This window comes from Ictidomys tridecemlineatus, chromosome 7, assembly GCF_052094955.1.
Source record: "Ictidomys tridecemlineatus isolate mIctTri1 chromosome 7, mIctTri1.hap1, whole genome shotgun sequence".
NCBI lineage: Eukaryota > Metazoa > Chordata > Mammalia > Rodentia > Sciuridae > Ictidomys > Ictidomys tridecemlineatus.
In genome coordinates this window covers 188,072,870-188,092,890 of record NC_135483.1, presented here as the reverse complement: position 1 = coordinate 188,092,890, position 20,021 = coordinate 188,072,870, and the positions used below count along the sequence as shown (strand labels likewise).

Sequence of the window (20,021 nt, the reverse complement as noted above, 5' to 3'; positions counted from 1 at the left end):
ACATATTTTAAAAATTACTCCAAGTTTCTTGGTTGTGTTCCATTTTGATGAGACTGCCAGATTACTCTGGATGAATGAAGCATTACTATATATAAATATTAAAACAAGTTCATTTGAATATTAACAAAAAGATATAACTAAACTTAGTATCATTGCCTTTTTAAACAAAGTATTCCAAAACTTTAAGGTAACATTGGGTTCCAGCTTTTTTCCCCCAAAATGAACATAAACACATGTCCTATCAATAATATCAATTTGTCCAGAAAAGGGGGTGGGGGACAACTGAGGTGCAATCATGTCACAGTTAATGCATGTCTGCTTTCAATACATTCAAAGACAATTAAAATTAAAAAAATCAATAGTTAAAATAGGCCTTTTGCAGTCTTGAGAAATTCAAAATCTTTTAAAAAATTTTGTAAATAACACATACATGCAAATTCTTTATATACAAATTTCACAAAATAAGGAAGTTGCAAAGAAAGTAGAAGTATTACGGTGAATCTGACAAGCTACATTTAAATGCTTTACCACTGACATATTCCTGAATATAGCAATCCTAGTAGTTTTAATAAATTTTCTACATGGCCTTTTTATAAAAAGTTAGTCACTAGAAGTCTTTAAGAATTCAAGATGTTCTCAATTCACTACTCATATTTAAGGCCACTTTGGTAAAGGCATTGCAGCAAGAACACAAAAACAATAGCATATTTTCTAATATTTATTTTTTCACCTGCAAACTGTAGCAAAACATGATCAGCTTTATTATGCAGACAGGTATCCCTCTACATTTTTAAAGAATTTAGGCATGTATAAATAGAAGAGCTCTTTAGAAAGGAAAAATTCAAGAACGAATAAAACCTTCTAATTTTGACTTTGTAACTTTCCAGTAGCAATGGTTAAAATGATTTAGGTCATTCATTCCAAGATATATGACAGCACCTTAAAAGTGGCTGATCTATTTCCCCAGTAACATTTCTCACACAACAATGTGTTAAGGTTACAAATACTGATATGCACAAATAGCTAATTACTAAGAAAAATATGTACAGTACTGCAGCATAATGAATGTGGTATCTGCAATAACTTAATATTAGCCAATTTTTAATATACATGATACCGCTACCTTTTTCTGCCAATTCACAGGTTAAAAGTTGTTACTGGAGCCCTCTGTTTTGCACATATTACCTGGTGTTTAATACACAATGCAGGCTTTTTAAAGACTTCTCTTGTGTTTAAAGCTAAGATCAGTGAAACAAGACAACAGTGCAAGAGGCGGAGAGATGTAATGTGACCACATAAAAGTTCGTTCCAGTAAAGTGTCTATATAAGGCTATAAGAAAGGATTGGTTGATGAGCTTCCTGTTGGAAATTGTCCTGATGGTGCACCAGTCTAAAGGAAAACACAAGACAAAACAGACAAAAGTGATGTGTGTGCAAAATATAAAAACATTAAATTCTACTTAATATTTATCTAGGTAATTTTATTTCTAGTAGAATTATTATTATTTTCAATAACATTTATTATAATGGTTACTGGCAACAAGCTATAATACTACTATTATTATGTATCCTAGACTGTGCTGTATCTTTCACAGCCATTATTTCAAACAATTCTTGTAAGATAATCTAAGAAGAGACTTGGTCCTTTAATAGAAGAACTTGTTTTTCAAACAAAAATCTCTTCCTTTTCATACTGATTCATTAAATCCTACAGCCTCTCCTAAAGTGTTATTTTTGACAACAATGCAGATTAAGTTTTATATTATAAAATTTATTTACTGTCAGTGCTTTGATTTACAACTAATTATTTATAAAGGTCAGATAAAGAACATGCATAATTGACTCTTGTCTCAATTTGTACATCTTGTCATATCAGAACAAAAACAGCATGTATGGATATACACATCCTGTTTTTCCTTGAGGCATCAACTTATATAGCAGTTAAAATTGAATTTCACTTACCATAAAAGGATTACTAGATACTCCAGCAGCTGCAACTTGACCAAAAGCAGTTACCACTGGCTTTGTTTGTCCAAATGCTGCAAAACCTGCACCTTTTGAAAACAGAATCCTCAATTATAAGATAATCGGATGTTAATTAAGTCTCATATAATAACTTTCAGAGAAATTCTTACCAGAGGAGCAAAACTAAAAATAATCAAAGTTAAACTGTTATGTCTAACAGTTCTTTTAGAAGCTGGAGACAAACCTCCTATGACATGTCTTAAAATAGTTCTCATAAAGCTCTTAAGATATGATTAATTTCTATGCTATGTATACATATGAATATAGCATAATGGTTCTTACTTTTATGTATAATTATAATACATCAATTAAAAATAAATTTAAAAAATAAATAAAGGGCAACCATTACAGTAGGAGGAGGAGCTCAGATGACTGGGAGAGGAGAAGTACTAGGAAATGAAATGAAGCAAATTATGTTATGTGCATGTATGATAGGTCATAAGAATCCCACTATTATGCATAATTAAAATGCATATATAAAAATATAATTTAAAAAGCAAATGTAGTGTATATATATACAAATACTATAAAAAAAATGGCTGATTCTAGCTTTACTTAACTGATAACTTGTGACTGGGAGGAGTTGTGTGGGTGGACAACACAACAATTTCTACATAAATCACAGTATTTATTTAGAAATACTTTATCATATGGCTCTTCCATAGACCATATTTTCAGACTTTTATCTAACTGGTGACTTAAAAACCCATGGATTTCATACTCCAGCAAATGTGAAAAGTAGGTAAAACAAATTATTGTATCTTCTCAAGTCTTCAATTTAGAAAATTGTTCTCTTACACACACACACACACCCCACACCCTTATACGAAAAAAGCACAAGGCAACATTTTTGTGATGACAAAACAAACTAATACTCAAAAGCCTATAGTTTCCTTTTCAAATCAAAAAACATACAAGATGAATTAAAAAGAAAAAAAAAGACACTGGTTGACTTTGAGAAGGAAGGGGTATACTCTTTAGAAAGCTGTCATTTCAAAGTCCAAGCAAATTTTCCCAAAATCTGTAATATGGGTGCAGAAACTCAAAAAAAAAAAAAAAAATCATTGTTTTCTGAGATAAAATCACTGGAGACTTCTATTTTTGTATAGTAAAAACTCAGCACATAACACTATAGCATTCTTTAGGTAAGTCTTTGTTCCAAACACCTTATATTATATTATAATATATAAAGGATATCTAAAGTGGACTTACTGCTATTCAAGTGTCAGTTCTTACCATTGGGTTGTTGAGAAAAAGCTGTTTGTTGAGGGAAAGCTGCTTGGGCTGGGAAGGCGGGCTGCTGAAAACTGCCACTAAAGCTGGTGGGAAGACTATAGGGAGCAGGAGTGCCAAATCCTGCAGGCATGCTCATGGATGCAGTGCCAAAGGTTGCCGCTGACAGAAGAAAAAAAGGGATAATCAGTTACGCAAAAGGGGGGGGGGCAGTATGCTTCTTATACTCAACATTGTACAATACATAACTTACGTTGAAAAATACTAAGACATATATTAGAAGCATCTGAAATTCCAACAAAGAAGTAATAAACCAGGAAATTTTGTGCTCCTGAAACCCATGACAAGAATGAAACCACTAAAGCTGTCATTTCAAAGTCCAAGCAAATTTCTCAAATATATAAAGTCTAAAAACATGAGTTTGCTTTTTAAAGCACATTATAATGCAATTCACATGTATATGAGTATACATTTTTATTTTTAGGTTTGTTTTGCCATATACAATAATAACCAAAATTTTAATTTTATTCCCTAAGGTGTATGTCCCTGGAAAACCATTTTAAATTCTCTACAGAAGAGTTCACTAAAAATAATTGGACTTATAGGAGAAAGAGGATTGGAGGCAGACTAGTAAAATCTATTTAGATTTGTAACTAAGGAAAAAAAAAAACAGTTGAAAACCAAAAACACTACTACAGCCAGGTAGGTAGTACATGCCTATAATCTCAGTGGCTTCAGAGGCTAAGGCAGGAGGATTATAAGTTCAAAGCCAGTCTCAGCAATTTAGCAAGACTATGTCTCAAAAAAGGGCTGGGGGATGTGGCTCGGTGGTAAATCACCCCTGGCTTCAACCCCAGTACCAAAACCAAAAACAGCAACAACAAAACACTGACACAATTAAAAGGACATGTTCAGTTCCTACTACATCAATTAAAATAAACCAAGAATTCCCATCCTTTTTGAAAGGTAAATAAAAATAACTTTAGAAGAGGACCGAGAAACATGGGGACTACTAAACAATAAAAATTAGAACAAAATGCAGAAATATTGAAAAGGGCATTCTTAGAAGAGAAAGAATGTAGGGTAAGAGGGTAACAGTACTACTGTACTCCTCCTTGGATCTGTGTCCCACTGCTATAACGTAATAGCAAAACATTAACATGTTGGGGGAGACCTGGATGTGAACTACCTACCATACCTTCCTAATCATCATCTATAAATTAATTCACACAACAAAACATATAGTAGCAGAATAGTGTTTTTTTATTGCTAGTAAATATTTAAATAGCACCTTTCCAACTATTGATCCTAAGAAGGCACTCAGTAAAACAAGATATAATATTGATTTAAATAGACTTCTAGTAAATACATAATGAAATATTGTAAGCATGCTACTATCAAAATACCATAATAACACACTGAACTTCCTGATCTTAAAAAAATTAACATGATCACTGATTAAAATCACAAAAATTACTTAATACTAAAGGTATTCCATAAAATCTATGTTTTCTTCTTAAAAAAGAAAAATAAAAAACAAGTTATAGATGTTGCCCAAAGTAATACAAGAGTTCTAGTGTTTATAACAATGCAATTTTGCTTAATAAATTAATTCTAACTACACATCAAACTTTAAAAATTTAATCGTTATTGACATATAAAAAAGGGAAAATAGGCACTGGGAAGCAAATGAAAGAATAAGCAGCACACTGAAAGGGAAACAGGAAGGTATTACAGACATTAATGCACTGACATAACTTCGACAAATCACTGTTTAAGAAAGCACTAAAAAGCAATACTGGGATACAGTTAAGCAAAACCAAACTCCATGGAATATGTTAAAATGGTTTGGTATATCAAAAAGGTATCACTTAAAGTACTATGAATCCAAACTTAAGAAAAAGAATCAAAAAAGCTACTAACATTCTACTGTGACCATGGAGGTAAGCAATAATGCTTTTCAGCATTAAAACATAAATCACTATAAAAAGATTTTCATATAACTTTAATACAACATGATCTCAATGCCACACATCCATGCCCACTCCATTTTAAAACATGGAAAAACTTAATTCCACATGCAAGGATCCAGAACGCTAGCAGAAGCTTCAACAAGCAGGTAGACAAATTGCCACACAAATCTAGATATTAGTTGTGGCCACCTACCAAAATGAGCGTGAGGAAACACTTGAGAATGCATTGCTCCAGAAAGGCCTTATGGAAAGCCATAAAGAGACCAATGTCAATTAAGTTGTGAACAACTACTGTTCAAATAAAGTAAATTTGTTTCATTAAATAATTCTCAAATTAGAATGTGCTGTTGCCAACTGGATAGCATAAAAATATATAAATTAAAACACAATCACAAAATGAGCATTTTTATTCCAACTATATTCACAATACTATAATATTTATACTACTTAAAATAAAGAAAAATTTAAGAGAATAAATATCAAATGAAGAAACATTCATGAAATTCAATTTCTAAAAAAAGCACTGACATTATTTTCAGGTGACGATACAACTATATGTATAAAAAAAGATTTGTACACATCATGAGCTGCATCCAAAAATGCTATTTAGCATCTAAACCCCAAGTCTTAAGAGAAAGCACCGGAACAATGCCAGATCATTTTATTTACAACTCAACTAGAAATACATAAAGATGACTCAAATGAACTAAGTATCATGCAGGTAAAATTATTAAACATGGTTTACTAAAAAGGTGAGTGGGGACTTTGAGCTTAAAATACAATCACCTTTAAGAGAAAGAAAAATATATCTTGTGCATCTTACATACCTGGCACATTTGAGAATAAAGAGGTTACATATAAAGATATGTAATTAACAAAAGACAAACAGGTTTTGCTGCGAACTAAAACCTTTTTTCACTGTTGTTTAACAAAAAGGAAAGGGGCTATTTCTAAAATATATTTCTATGCATTTTAAATTACAATACTTTTAAGATTAGCATAAATTTGAGGAAACTGAATCAATGTTGGTTCTTCCATTGTCTGGGAGCACAATGTTACTTAATAGGGGGCATGAAGTGACCAAGCAGAACCTATGCATTTCACAAAGCTGTTAAGAAGATTAAATGTAACAATGAGTCAAAGTGCTGTATATTAAATAGTCAACAAATGTATTTTTCTTCCTAAATTAGAAAAATACACACACACACACACATACTGTGCTCTTAATTCAACCAAAGGTTAACTGAAGGAGTGTTCTGTGTTAAGTTTGGTCACTTGACATTTATCTCCTTTTTAGACCTCTAAAGCTTTAAGAAGTCCTGGCATTTCCCATCTGTACTTAAAGCATAGAATCCTTTTCCATGAAATACTGCTACAAGATTCAGTCAACAGTCATTGTTAATTAATAGTAACACTATATTTCAGTCTGGAACAAAGATGCCAATCCCTAAGCTTTGGAGTACCAAAAATACTATACATTTTTCTTAAATAACTTTCAAGATATAATTCACGTCATACAATTTGTCCGTTGAAAGTATAGAATTCAATATTAATATATATACACAGGCATTGTACAAACATCACTACAATCTAATTTTAGATTACTTTTTTATCCCCTCTAAAAGAAATTCTATATCCAAAGGCTACTACTTCCCATACTGCCCCATCATTACCACCATCTCAGCCTCCTACAACCACTAATCAACTATGATAAATCAATCTATTTTCTGTCTCTGTAGATTTTATTGTCCTGGGCATTTTATACAAATAGAAAGATAAATGTGTAGACTTTTGTAAGTAGCTATGTTTTATTTAGAATAAAAATCTCAAGGTTCATCCATGTACATAATTACTTCATTACATATTATCATCAAAAAATATTCCACTATATGGCTATTCAGCATTTGGCTTCTTCAGTTGATGATATGTAGGTTAATATATATAGGGTTGATGATATTTGTTTTCATTTTGGGGGTACTATGAACAATACAGACATAAACACTTGTGTAAACAAGTTTTTTTGTGTGAATGTTTCCTTTCCTTGTGGGTATATTCCTAATAGGGGAACTACTCTATGTTGACCTTTTTGAGCACAGATGTACCATTTCATATTCCCACAAGCAATGTATGCAGTTTGGCATTTCTCTATATCTTTCACTAATAATTATTATCAGAGCCATCATAGGTGTGAAGTAGCAACACATAGTAATTTCGATTTGCATTCCTCTACTGACTAATAGTATCTTTTCATGTGTTTACCAACTATATGCCCCCTTGGAGAAATGTCTATTCAAAATATCTTTTGTAAACTTTTAAATTGGGTTGTCATTTTATTATTGAGTTGTAAGAATTCTTCACATTTTACAAATAAGTCCATTGTGAGATATGTGACTTGAAAATATTTTCTCCAGTCTGCTATGAAGTTTAACTTTTTGTTGTGTTCATTTTTATATCTATTTCCGCTTTAAAGCACCAACCGCAAATTATAAATTTTCGAGATGTCTAAATATTAAGAGCAATTTGAGGAACATGGTGAGTATATCAGCTCCTCTATTACAAAAATGTCTTATACAACCTAATGGAACTCTCTACTTAGGTTTTCTTTCGTTTTTCTTCAATTACTCCCATTCCTTTTTTTTTTTTTTAATCTCATTTCCAAAGTGAGGTGGGCCTACTGAAACAAGTACATATGCTTATCAGTGTATGTTACAGAAATGCAAAATCTTACTGGAATGAAAAAAGTACTGGTTTAGAAGTGTCCTGAATGTTAATATCAAGTTTAGCCATTACTTAATATTGAACCCTAAAGGCAAACTGGTTTCTACCTAGGTAATAAAATAAGGCTGTGGTGTCTGGATACTACCTATGGAATCTTTCAGCTCTACATTTCTATAAGTTTATCTCCCTGGAAAGAAAAAAATTCTTTAAAACAGAAAATAAAGTTCATTTTTTCAAAAGGACTTCTGAAAAACAGGGCATAGTATAAGTGAGAGAAGTTGTAAGAGAATTGCCTAATAAATGACAATTATCTTAATTCTATTAATTGGATTTAAGGACTGAGGCTGGGAGAGGACTCTGCTAAATGTCACAGAATCCTAAAATTAAAAGAATACTTAAACCATGCAGGGTAATCTCCTAAAGAAGGTTCTTAAATAATATGTTAAAAGTTAAATCTTGAAAATCCAGGAAGTATACTGGTAAGACTTCTCAAATTTCACATGAAACTGTTCTAAAATGCCCTTTTTCAAAAGCTACCTCAATTTTGTTGATATAAAGCAGTGAAAATTCCTAGTCATAAGCACAGTCCATCAAAGTTCTATTCATATTTTAGCTTCAATAGAAACATGCAACATTTGCTTTAATGCATTCAATAATAACCTAAAAAATATAACCAATGTGATAAATCCAAAAATGACTTATAATATAAAAATACTTTACCTCAAAATAAAAATTTATGGACATAGTATATTTATCATTCTAATAAACCAGGCTCATATTAAAATTGATTTATCACCTATATATTTTATGATTTTATATCCTATGTAGAATCATAGTTTTTAAAAGATTTTCATGTTCTAAAACATAATAAGCAAAAGAGTTCTTAATTCTGAGGACAGAACTTAGAGGTACAGTCATGAAAAGAAAATACTAAAGTAAAATGCATTAAATATATTAAATATAAATATATTTAAATATATTAAATATATTAAATCACACAGTGATTATATATATAATCACACAGTGATTTACATCATTTGATTTTACACCAACCCTGACAGAGAATACTGAACACATTTTTATAAATAAATACAGCAATAAGGATCAGAATATTTAGTGATTATAACCTCAGACAAGTTTTCAGTTTTCATTCCTCAGTTGCTAAATGTGGTACCTTACAAACAACTTTAACAAATATTAATACATCTCCCTATCATCCTTATCCCATCTTTTAATAAAATATAAAAAACATTCTTAGTATCACCTAGCAGAAATACTAAATCAGGATTTGAACTCAAGCTGGCTATACCCATTTAATTTTTCTAAGCCTCAGTTTGCTCAATTCTTACACCAAGATTAAGACAGTTATTTGATGAGAGCCTTAACAATTAAATGAGACAATGTTTAAAAGCCTATTGTGTCACTGAAATATTCTACAAATTCCTTCCACTAATTCAAAATAATACAGCAAGAAACAGCAAGGTCATATACCAAATAAAAAAGAAATAATACAAATAGAAATTTAAAGCAATCATTGGTTAGGTATACTTAACAACCAAAAGCACAATAGAAATTTTAAATAATCATTGTATTAGATTGACCTAAATTTAAAAGTAAACCATTTTTAAAAAATTAAATTTTATGTGGAATTCAAAGTTATTTTAAACAACTATTATGTTAAATACCAAAAATTCATAACCAAAGATATTTATGCAAGATGAAGATAAGAAGTTATCTACTACTAGCATCACAATTCTTAATCTTACCAATGACAAAGATTTAATAAAAATCACTAATTTTTTTATAAGATTTAATCTAAATGCAATGTTGTAAGTACTTACTTACTCTCTCAAGATTTTATATCAACATTTGCTAAAATTGGAATCAAAACTTTGGTTCTAGAACTACTAGGACATATACACAAAATCAAAGTTTACAAAGTCTTCATTTAATGGATACCGTCATACCACCTGTACTTTCTGACATTCCAAGGTGATGGCAAAGAGCTCTGATGTACAGCATAATAGAACAAAACTCAAAGAAAAACAATATGAGAAAGATGTAACAAATCCCATTCATCTTATGTGGTCTTATGGGGAAAAACAAAATTCTCTTAAAATGTTAATATTAAGACTGAATGACTCACAGCCAGAAATTCTAAATCCAGACCAACAAATGTTACTTAGTTCAATTCCAGACCAACAAAAATTATCGGGTTTAAGCTCCTCTTTGGTCATATATTAGCTATATGGCTCTAAAGAAATCTCATTCCCATTTGATCTTCCCTACCTGAAAAATGAAAGGTTTGGCCAGAAGGGGAACATTACATCTTTTTTAAGGTTCTTCTCAACTGTTAAATTCCAAAATTGTGTAAATTTCTCACTAGCTTTTGTCTTATGGACTAACTTTTTTTTCCAGTTTCAATTCACTTTAGTAAGAGGCCCCATTTTGCAATGTTATTCACAAGGTCTTTGTGATAAATTACTTCCCCAGTGCTTATTGTTTCATACTCAAGTCTTTTTTTCCCCTTACCTGTTGCTCCTCTGGCATTTGTCTGAAATGGATTTGTAGAAGATGCCACAGAAGGACCAGCAGCAGCAACAAATGGATTTGTGGAAGGCGTAGCTTTAAAAAATTATAAAATATACTATAAAATCCTAATTTATTTTGTATTCAATATTTTAAATATTTATTCACTATATTTATAAAGATAGAAAACATAAGCTTTGTGATAATAAATCACTGCTTTGACTGCCCCTTGGTACCCTTAAGAAAATGCTACACAATACATCCTTAGGTTCTTTAAAAAAAAAAAAAAATCAATATATATCAAGAGTACATACCTCCAAATGGAGCAGGCACACTAGAAGAAGCAGGTTGTGTCTGTGCAGAAGCACCCACTGGCACTGTTCCAAAAACGTTGCTGAAAACAAAAAGCAAAAGTAATGTGCCTGCAGGGCAGTCATAGAATATGGAAACAGATAACACTGAATATATCATGTATATAGCAATTCTGAAACTTTTGAGTCTCTCTCAAAATGTATTTACACTTTAAAATACATTATTATCCCAATAATCGACAAATATTTTATGTATATTACATTCATCAGTTTGTATCATAGAGAAAATAAAGTTGAGAACTTTAGAAAAAATATTCCTCAGGTTTAAAAATAATTTAAGTTATAACACAAATAATACTTTTGTAATAACAATTTTTAAAATAAAATGAATTTAATGAGAAGGTAGATTGTTTTATATTTCTGAATATCCCTTTAATGGTTGGCTTAGTAGAGGACCAATATATTTTAAAAGCTTTAGTAGATAATTGTGGAAATCATACAGAAAACAACAGTGATAGTTTCTTAAAGATTAACTGAAATATGGAATTTGAAACCATATCAATGAACTTTCTACACTCCATTAAACTAAAGTTCACTGGTCTATCCTGTACTTTAAATGAATCTTTTACTAATTTTATATCATATATTGGTCATTTGAAAAACACTTGTTTTGGCCAGTCACAGTGCTGCATGCCTATAATCCCAGGAGCTTGGGAGGCTGAGGCAGGACAATCGCAAGTTCAAAGCCAGCCTCAGCAACAGTGAAGCGCTAAGCAACTCAGTGAGACCCTGTCTTTAAATGAAATACAAAATAGGGCTAGGGGTATGGCTCAGTGGTTGAGTGCCCCTAAGTTCAACACCTAGTACCAAAACAAGAGGAAAAAAAAGAAAGAAAGAAAAATGCTTGTTTTATCAGCTTATGACAATCTTCCAAATGTTGTCATATTTCTTTATACAAAATTTAAAAATCACATCAATATGGCTAACCATAACATCCAACAATTAATGAGAAACTGTCAAGCTCATGATAGTTTATTAATTTTCCAAAGTCTTCTGATATTTGTGGAAAACATCAATTTCATCAGTGACTTTTTTTTAGTGACAAACCCATTTTTTGGAATATGTCTGACAAATAGTAATGGTTAGTCTCTGAGTCAAAGAAAAATGGTGTTCTATAAGAGGCTACTTCTTTCCACAACTCAACCAACTCTACAAGTAATTTCTTTTAAGACAACTACATGCACCAGAATCACTTCATGTATACCTTATTTAACACAGAAAAATCAATAAGACATATTAAGGATAAAGATTTAATAAAAATTTAAAATGTTACCGCTTCATCAAGAAGATTGATAAGAAAAAACTGATTAGGAATATTCACAAGTAAAACAATGTGTGGTACTGAGAAACAGAGAGACTACTGAATGACCACCATCTTAATTTATGTTAAGACACCTACAGTTTCACTTGCCATTCCTTACTCCATCAATACAAATGTCAATTGGCAAAAAAGAAAACAAACTTTCAGAATTATTGTAGAAAGCTTTTTAACCTCAGTTTCCTCTGTAATAATTTTAGGTACCCCAAATATTCTATGGACTACTCTTTGTGCACCACCAATATACAGCAATATAATATTAATAAACCGTTTGTACTGTATAACTCATCTAAGATTCCTGAGTTTATGGTCACCTAGTTATAGTTCATTATTAATATCTAATATGGACAATCTTAATACATATCCTAAATTTTTTTCCCATTTGGTGCACAAAAAAATTCATTATCAAACAGTTCAAGGAGGTAGTGTTAAAATTCTGCAATTTCTCTCTAGAAAGGCTGTGAAAGGATAATAAGAGAAAAAAGCAGGTAACAATCCACAGGCATGGGAAGTAGAGATGATTAAAATTGTACAGGCAATTCTCTGGGGGTCTGTTTCTTTGACCCTAAAATGAACAGTTTTTAAAAATCTAATATTTTAAAATGAGTTAAACCTTCTACTATAAAGAATTTCTGTATATCAAACACACATAAAATTGGTAGATCTTTGAATTTATAAATACCAATATGACAATAAAATGTAATGCAAATTGATGTTGTGTTTTGGTGTGAACAGTTCTAAAAATTAAGACTACAATACAGTACTTTCACTGTTTAGTCTCTGATTAAAAACTGTACCTTATGAGTATGTAATTTGACTGCTAAATGGATTATATGATGAGTATAATCTGTATGTAACCACCCATTTAAAGATGTGTACTCTCCAAATTACATTTTAGCACTCAAGGATGAAAAGGAACAAAACTTTTGGTTCATTGAAGGAGAAAATTATGAAAATTACTCAAGGATTATATTCTAATTAACAAATTAAACTCAACTGCCTCAGATTTAAAACTATTCAATCATTTTTATATTATACCCTCAAACAGTTATTACTGAACTACATTATTCATAGTTGAAAAAATTAAAAGATAAAACAAAACAGGAATATCAAGACAAAATACCTGCTAGCATTACTTGTGGAAGTATATGCATTACTGGAAGTGGCAGCAGAACTAAAAACACTGTCTAATTCTGCCAGGGCTGCATACTTGTCTGACGATGCACTTGAATGACTGGGAACTGAAACCACAGAACCAACAGGAGCTTTACCTGTGGTCCCAAAACCACTCCCTTGATCACCACCTGAGAATGAACAAAAGAAACACCAAACTTTAAAATTATACTTTTACCTTTTCAACTACATTTGCCATGAAAAACTAATAAATTTAAAACTAACATGGTACTAAAACAATTAAATAAATAAATAAAATATATGAACAGGATTCTGGGGTCTTTCAGTCTAGTACCTACTCCACACAATATTGGACCAGATTAGTTGTTACACATACCACTATAGACAGAATGCTATTTTTCTCTAGCATTACATGTCTATATTATGCATAGAAAAGAAATTCTCAAGGAAATCCAGGACAGGTGGATCTCATTCAAGTGAACATATAAATTCATAAAGTGCTAGACCTGTGGTGGACAACCTATTACTAGTTATCATTTTCCCAAGTTTTCCATGTTAAAAAAAAAAAAAAAGTAGGAAGCATTTATTATGTGCTGGGTACTGCTCTGAGTAACTTACATGCAGTAATACACAGAACACAATCTCATGAGTTTAATGCTATTATCATTCTCACTTTGGAGATGAGAAAAAAAAGAGAGAGAGAGACCCAGAGATCAGAATGTGGAATCCAGTCTAGCACCAGACTCCTGCTGTTCGCCATTGCACTACGTACTTTTAGATGTAAAATAATGACCTTAAGATGAAAACGTGGAATGGAAATATGTTGCTATTTATATTGATTTTTAAAATACCAAATAATAGCAGGAAATAGTTCAAAATACAGAAACCACCAAATAACCCTTTAGGCAGCTCTCTTAGTAAAATTTATTGGCTCCTTATTGCCACAGAGTAATAAAGCTTGCTTTCTAGGATAAAATAAAAATTTTCAATTATTTTCTTTTAAAAGTGTAAGTTCATAAATTAATTCCTAAGCCTTCAATTTTGTAGTTGATAATTCAGATCCAAAACCTCAAAGTGAAAATTCCATTCAAAATAGTGTAGACATCATTATCTATATAAATGGGAAAAATATTTTAATAAATATAACCAAATTTTGAGTACTGTTTGATATACAAATTTGTGTTTATTTTGTTTAAAGCTTGATACCTAGGGGTTGGAAATACAGCTCAGGGTAGAATGCTTGCCTAGCATACCCAAGGCCATGGATTAAATCCCCAGCACCACCACAAAAAAAAAAAAAAAAAAAAGCTTGGTACCTTGCCCAGCACTGAAGATATTATCTAAATTAGCAAGTGCTGCATATTTGTCTGCTGTCTGTAAACCAGCTTTGTTTGCTGAAACTTTACTAATAGCTGATGCTGTCTGATGACTCTGGGAAGCATTGAAGGTTCCAAAATCAGCACTGGAGGATTTGGGGAAGTTATCAAAATGAGCAAAATTAGCATTTACTGATCCAGCACTTCCACCTGTAACAAAATAAACAGAACACTTGAAATTTCTACACTTTTCCCAGTACTCTTTGGTAGATAATTTGATCATTTCTTCCTAAATTATCTTAAAAAGATTATACAGGACATTCTTATAATAAGATACAAGATATTATGATACCATACATTCTTGAAATCATGTATATAACCATATATGACCTTATAATCATGTACATTCTTAAAATCAGTGGCTGCTGAATCATCTTAATCATCTACATGTGCCTTTTTATAATTTATGCAACTAGAATCCAAAGGACCTGGCAATATTTAAGATAACATCAACCCTGGAGGGAAGACTATTGGGGTGGGGTGGGGGGCTGGGTTAACTGGTTAAAACTCAAGTTACTTCACTGAACATCCAGCTATATACCATGATCTTTGACTAGTTCTCCTTCAACAGACTATACTAACAAGATGCAAAATATCTTACTTGGAGGGTTCAAGCTTTTGACGCTCTATGGCAACACAGTTTAAACAAATCTCAGGGATAGAAGCTAACAATATTTAAATCTATTATTTTGATCCAAGAACTTTTTAAAAAGACATTGAGCTTTACATTTAATTTCATTTTAAGAGCTATTATTTAATTTTACATAGTAATTTAATGTGCATTCAATATCATGATGCTCACAGTAAACCCATAGTTATACATAATAATTATACTGTATTTTTTTGATAGTAAAATGTTTTAATCAACACAAGTTTACACACTGACACAGCTAAACTAGAATGCCTCTATTTTAGAACTTTCCTAAAGTACTGACAAAAGAATAGTCAGTATATTTCATACCATGCTTTTGATCCTATACTTTTGATATATCATTCTTCATTCCTAAAACCATACTTTCAGTAATCAAAATGGTGTATACATATGGTTATGTATTAAGGTGACAGCAAAGTACACTTAGAGATACTTTTAAAACAGATTGAAGGTGCTTCTATGTGAAAACCATGAACACTTTCATCAGTCAGTTCTTTAGACATTCTAAAACAAATAATATACTAATAAAAAATTTTCAGAAATTAAACTGTGGTTGTTATAATTGAAGCAAACAAAAGTGTGCTTTATTTAAAAGATAGTGAGCTGTTACAAGGAAATGGCAAAACAAATGCTAAACTTCTAAAATTTTTATGAAAAATTTTATTTCAAAACTACCAATTAAGTTTGATTAAATATAGCTGTGTAAAAAAAAACTGAGCTCAATAATAGAGGAGAGTAAAAGTATAAATTTATAAAGGATTAGAACTACAAAATGATTAGTAATCTATATTTGAAAACACCCATGAGATTTATAGCACAAAACATACAAATTAGTTAAAAAAAAAAAAAAAAAAAGCCTACTGGACAACAGAACTTACTGTGGGTAGCCTGGAGAGGAAAAGCTGAAGTAAATTCACCAAAACTGCAGCTAGATGAAAGCATTCTAAATGCTGGACAGCCAGAAATTATATAAATGATGACAGTTAAAGAAAAAAAAAAAGAAAATTGAAAGAAAAGGCTTTAAGACAATACATACAGATTAAAAAGTTGAAAGAAAAGCAATCAGCCAAATACCTAAACAATGATTTAATGACTGTAAATGGTACAGTTTATGGGAGAATATTAAATGTTTAAAGACCAATTCCTGCACAGAAAACAATTTCTATGTTTGATTAAAGTGATTATTATTAATCTATAATAACTAACATTTAGAATTTTTTCAAGCTTGTTGCTCTTGAAGTTACTTCCACTTTTAGTTCTATGGAAGTAATTAGCTTCCCTTATTCAGACATAAAATGAGGCCTAAATCAATGTGCTCCATGATCCTAAAACACTTTAATGTCCCTGTGCATGGGAAATTTAAGCAAGATTCATGTGCAGGAAAAGGAGGAGAATGAATGCAGTGAATTAGACAATATACTAAAAGAGTTCAGAAAAGCAAAAAGAACAGAAAAAATAAAAGATTGCAGATTTCCCCAGAGCTTTGTAATACAGAACTACTTTAAAGTCAGGTAATCAATAGAATTTAATTTTTAAAACTATACCTACAGAGTTTTATTGTTGTTGTTGTTTTTAAAGTAAACATTTAAGCATAATTCTGGAGAAGCTCTACCTGTAGTTTGGGGTTGGAAAGGAGAGTGACTTGCTGTGGGGAAACCTCCAAAATTACTCGAACCACTAGACTGTCCAAATGTATCAAAGTTTGCAAAATCTGCATTTGCAGAATTCTGAGCTGTAAATGGCAAGGAACAACATACGTTAATGAATATGAAAACTACAAATGAAAATTCATGACAAATGAATTTAAGAATTTTATGAAAAGTGTCAAGGCATCAAAATTCACATTAAAGAGAATTCATTTAGAAATCAGACTTATAAGAATTTAACCTACAAAAATTCAGTCCTACAAGAATTTAACCCAAATATAACTATTTATTAACGGGTATCCAGAAATTTCTAAAAATACTGTGTGAAAAGATAATCTGTACACAATACCCTTTAAATAGCCTCAGGAACAGTGCTAAAAAAGTGAATCTATTAACAAAGCAAAATGAATTCAGAACATTAAATATGAGTTACAGAAAAACAAACAAGAATGTGGGGCACATTTTGGAAATTTCACTGATTTAAAGAGATAATAATAACTTATGTGAATCTGAGGAATAATCTAAATATCTAAAATAATGATACAGATAGTTTAATTACATTAGTAAAATATTCTTTTGGGGTTCCTTTGAGGTTTTCAATTATGCGGCACCAAGGGCATAGGAATATGAAAAGAATTTTTTGAATGTATAAGGACATGACCACCAAATAAAAAGAATATATTCACACTATATTAGAAGGCTGCCATTTCAAATTCATGTGATAATTTAAAAAACAAAGTTATATAGGAATTATAACTGTACATTACATTCAATTAAAAAAAAAAAAAAAAGAAAGAAAATCAAGATGCATTTCTCAACTTAGATGGTCCTCGACACAGGAGAAAATGTCCAGACTTTTCTAAATCTAAATATGTAAATAAATAATTCGAAAGTTTTTTTTTTTTTTGGAAAGGCCAAAAGAGATGCTAAGTAAGAATTTTCTAAGAAGATATGATGCGAATAAGAAACGCCTGTGACATGGGAAAGGAATGCTCAGTGGCAAGAATGAAAAGCATGTCTGAAGGATGGAAAAAGGATAAACATCATTAGTACAGTAAAAGGTTTCAGGCAATTCAACTTTTAGGAAATTTCTGTAAAGAAATAACCTTGCAAGTGAGTATAGCTGTATCTAAAAGCTCCACAAGTTATGTTTTCAATAATAATAAAAAAAATCAGAAACTCAAATGACCACCAAAAAGGAATCACCTAAATATATTATGAAACATCATAAGGCAGACTACAATGCAGCCATTAAAACTCATATAAAAAATATTTAATCCTGAACAAATATGTTTATATGAAGGAAAATAAATTAATAAATTCCAGACATTTTTAACTGCCAATTTTGTTCAACTAAACATGGTATTATATTCATAATAAATATTTGTATTTTAATTAACCCTAAGCAGTTGGATTTCAGATCAATATCATTTTCTTCTTTTATGTATGCCTGAGTTGTAGAGCTTTTACATGTATTATACTGTAAACAAACCAAAAAAAGTTACTAAAAAAAAACTTCTTCCACCAACAAAGCAACTTACTACACATATTTCTTCCTATTCTAGGAAGAAAATCAGAAAAGCTTAATAGTATTTTGTTTTGTATATATCTGCATGGGTATAAAAGTAGGGGGAAAAATGTACCTAACCTTATACCAGATATCTGGTACCATCTCTTCTTCCATTCTGAAATACACTTAAGTTTCTCAACTTAGTGAGACCCTGTCTCAAAACAAAAATGTTTTAAAAGGCTGAGGATATGTCAGTGGATAAGCACCCCAGGGTGCTTTGAACTCCTGGGTTCAATCCCTGGTACAAAAAAAAAAAAAAAAAGAGGGCATTTCACACAGAACAAACAAAACCAGACTTCTTGATCCTCTTCATCTAATACTCCTCTGCCCATGTTTCCATGTAGTGATAGATGAGAATATTCCTTTTTTAAAAAAGATACCACAGTTCCACACAGCATTATATGACTCATTTGTGTCATCTGAGGGATCCATAACATATGACAAAACTACAGTTCAGATTTTGTGATACAATGTTTATAACCAAACAAAATACTCTGTACATGAATTATGTTTCTAACTTTCTATTTCTGTAGAAGATGACTCCTTGAACACAATAAGGACCCCACATATTCATATACACTACTCAGCCAGAATGTTCTTTTGAAGGTATAGATTTCTAGCTTTTAAGCCACTTCAATTATCTACAACAAAACAAGTTTCCTAACAAATGATGCTAACCAGATGGGCACATCTGAATAATTATCACTTGTCATTAAATACTATCAAACTCTCAGAGTAAATTCTTCTTCTTTTTAATGAGAACTTCAGAGTGAGAACTCATCCATCAATGACTTATTTGTGAACTACACATGGAAAAAATAAAACTACACAGTGCTTTCCATGGTTCTAGAAAAAGATTCATCAGTGGAATCATGACATTGATTCACATCTAAAAATTATTCCAAGGCAAAATGTCAACATGGTATCAAATATACTGAAGGGAAAATTGAGTAATTTTGTAGAACCTTCTTTAAAAAGGCATTTTCCTGGTATCAAATATAAGTAGAATGACAGCAGGGTATGTGTGTGTGGGTGTGGGGGGGAGATTTGAGTAGGCATTTGTAGATAAGAAAGAACTTCAGGCTGAAAAAGGACTACTTCTTCAAGCAACACATCCCAGCTACTTGGTTACTGAACTATTTCCTCATATTCATCTATCATTTCCACCATATATGAGAAAGAAAGAATAATTAAAAATCTATCATCATCTATGGATTTTGTAAAAATAGGTTTCTTTCTTTTTAAATTTCATATTCTACAACTATTTCTATTTTTTTCAAAGAACATTTTAAGGGAGTTATTAAAGTATGAGTACAGTTACGGTACAAATTAGTCTGTAGAGATAACAAACAAATAAAAAAAGTGTAACAATAATCCCTGATCTGCAAATGCTCAAAATGCATAAAAAAGCAAACATGAAATAAACTGAAATATTTTTTGCTATGCTCATAAAATTATGAAATATATATTTTAGAA

The 20,021-nt window shown here is 31.0% G+C and overlaps 1 protein-coding gene across 12 annotated transcripts in view; it reads right to left on the bottom strand.

The window, feature by feature from the left end:
• Positions 1 to 705: 705 nt before the first annotated feature.
• Positions 706 to 20,021, bottom strand: part of Agfg1 (ArfGAP with FG repeats 1) — a 54,389-nt gene continuing 35,073 nt past the window's right edge. The window contains exons 6-15 of one of the 12 annotated variants that reach the window (XM_078018129.1): positions 16,942 to 17,061; positions 16,208 to 16,279; positions 14,618 to 14,827; positions 13,291 to 13,471; positions 10,793 to 10,872; positions 10,482 to 10,574; positions 5,425 to 5,472; positions 3,262 to 3,420; positions 1,963 to 2,054; positions 706 to 1,390 (exon numbers count right to left, since the gene is read on the bottom strand). In XM_078018129.1, the coding sequence (XP_077874255.1) occupies positions 1,331 to 1,390; positions 1,963 to 2,054; positions 3,262 to 3,420; positions 5,425 to 5,472; positions 10,482 to 10,574; positions 10,793 to 10,872; positions 13,291 to 13,471; positions 14,618 to 14,827; positions 16,208 to 16,279; positions 16,942 to 17,061 (1,115 nt within the window). In that variant the 3' untranslated portion in view covers positions 706 to 1,330. The remainder of the gene's footprint in view (positions 1,391 to 1,962; positions 2,055 to 3,261; positions 3,421 to 5,424; positions 5,473 to 10,481; positions 10,575 to 10,792; positions 10,873 to 13,290; positions 13,472 to 14,617; positions 14,828 to 16,207; positions 16,280 to 16,941; positions 17,062 to 20,021) is intronic. The other 11 variants (XM_078018130.1, XM_078018135.1, XM_078018131.1 and 8 more) reach the window with 11 other exon arrangements.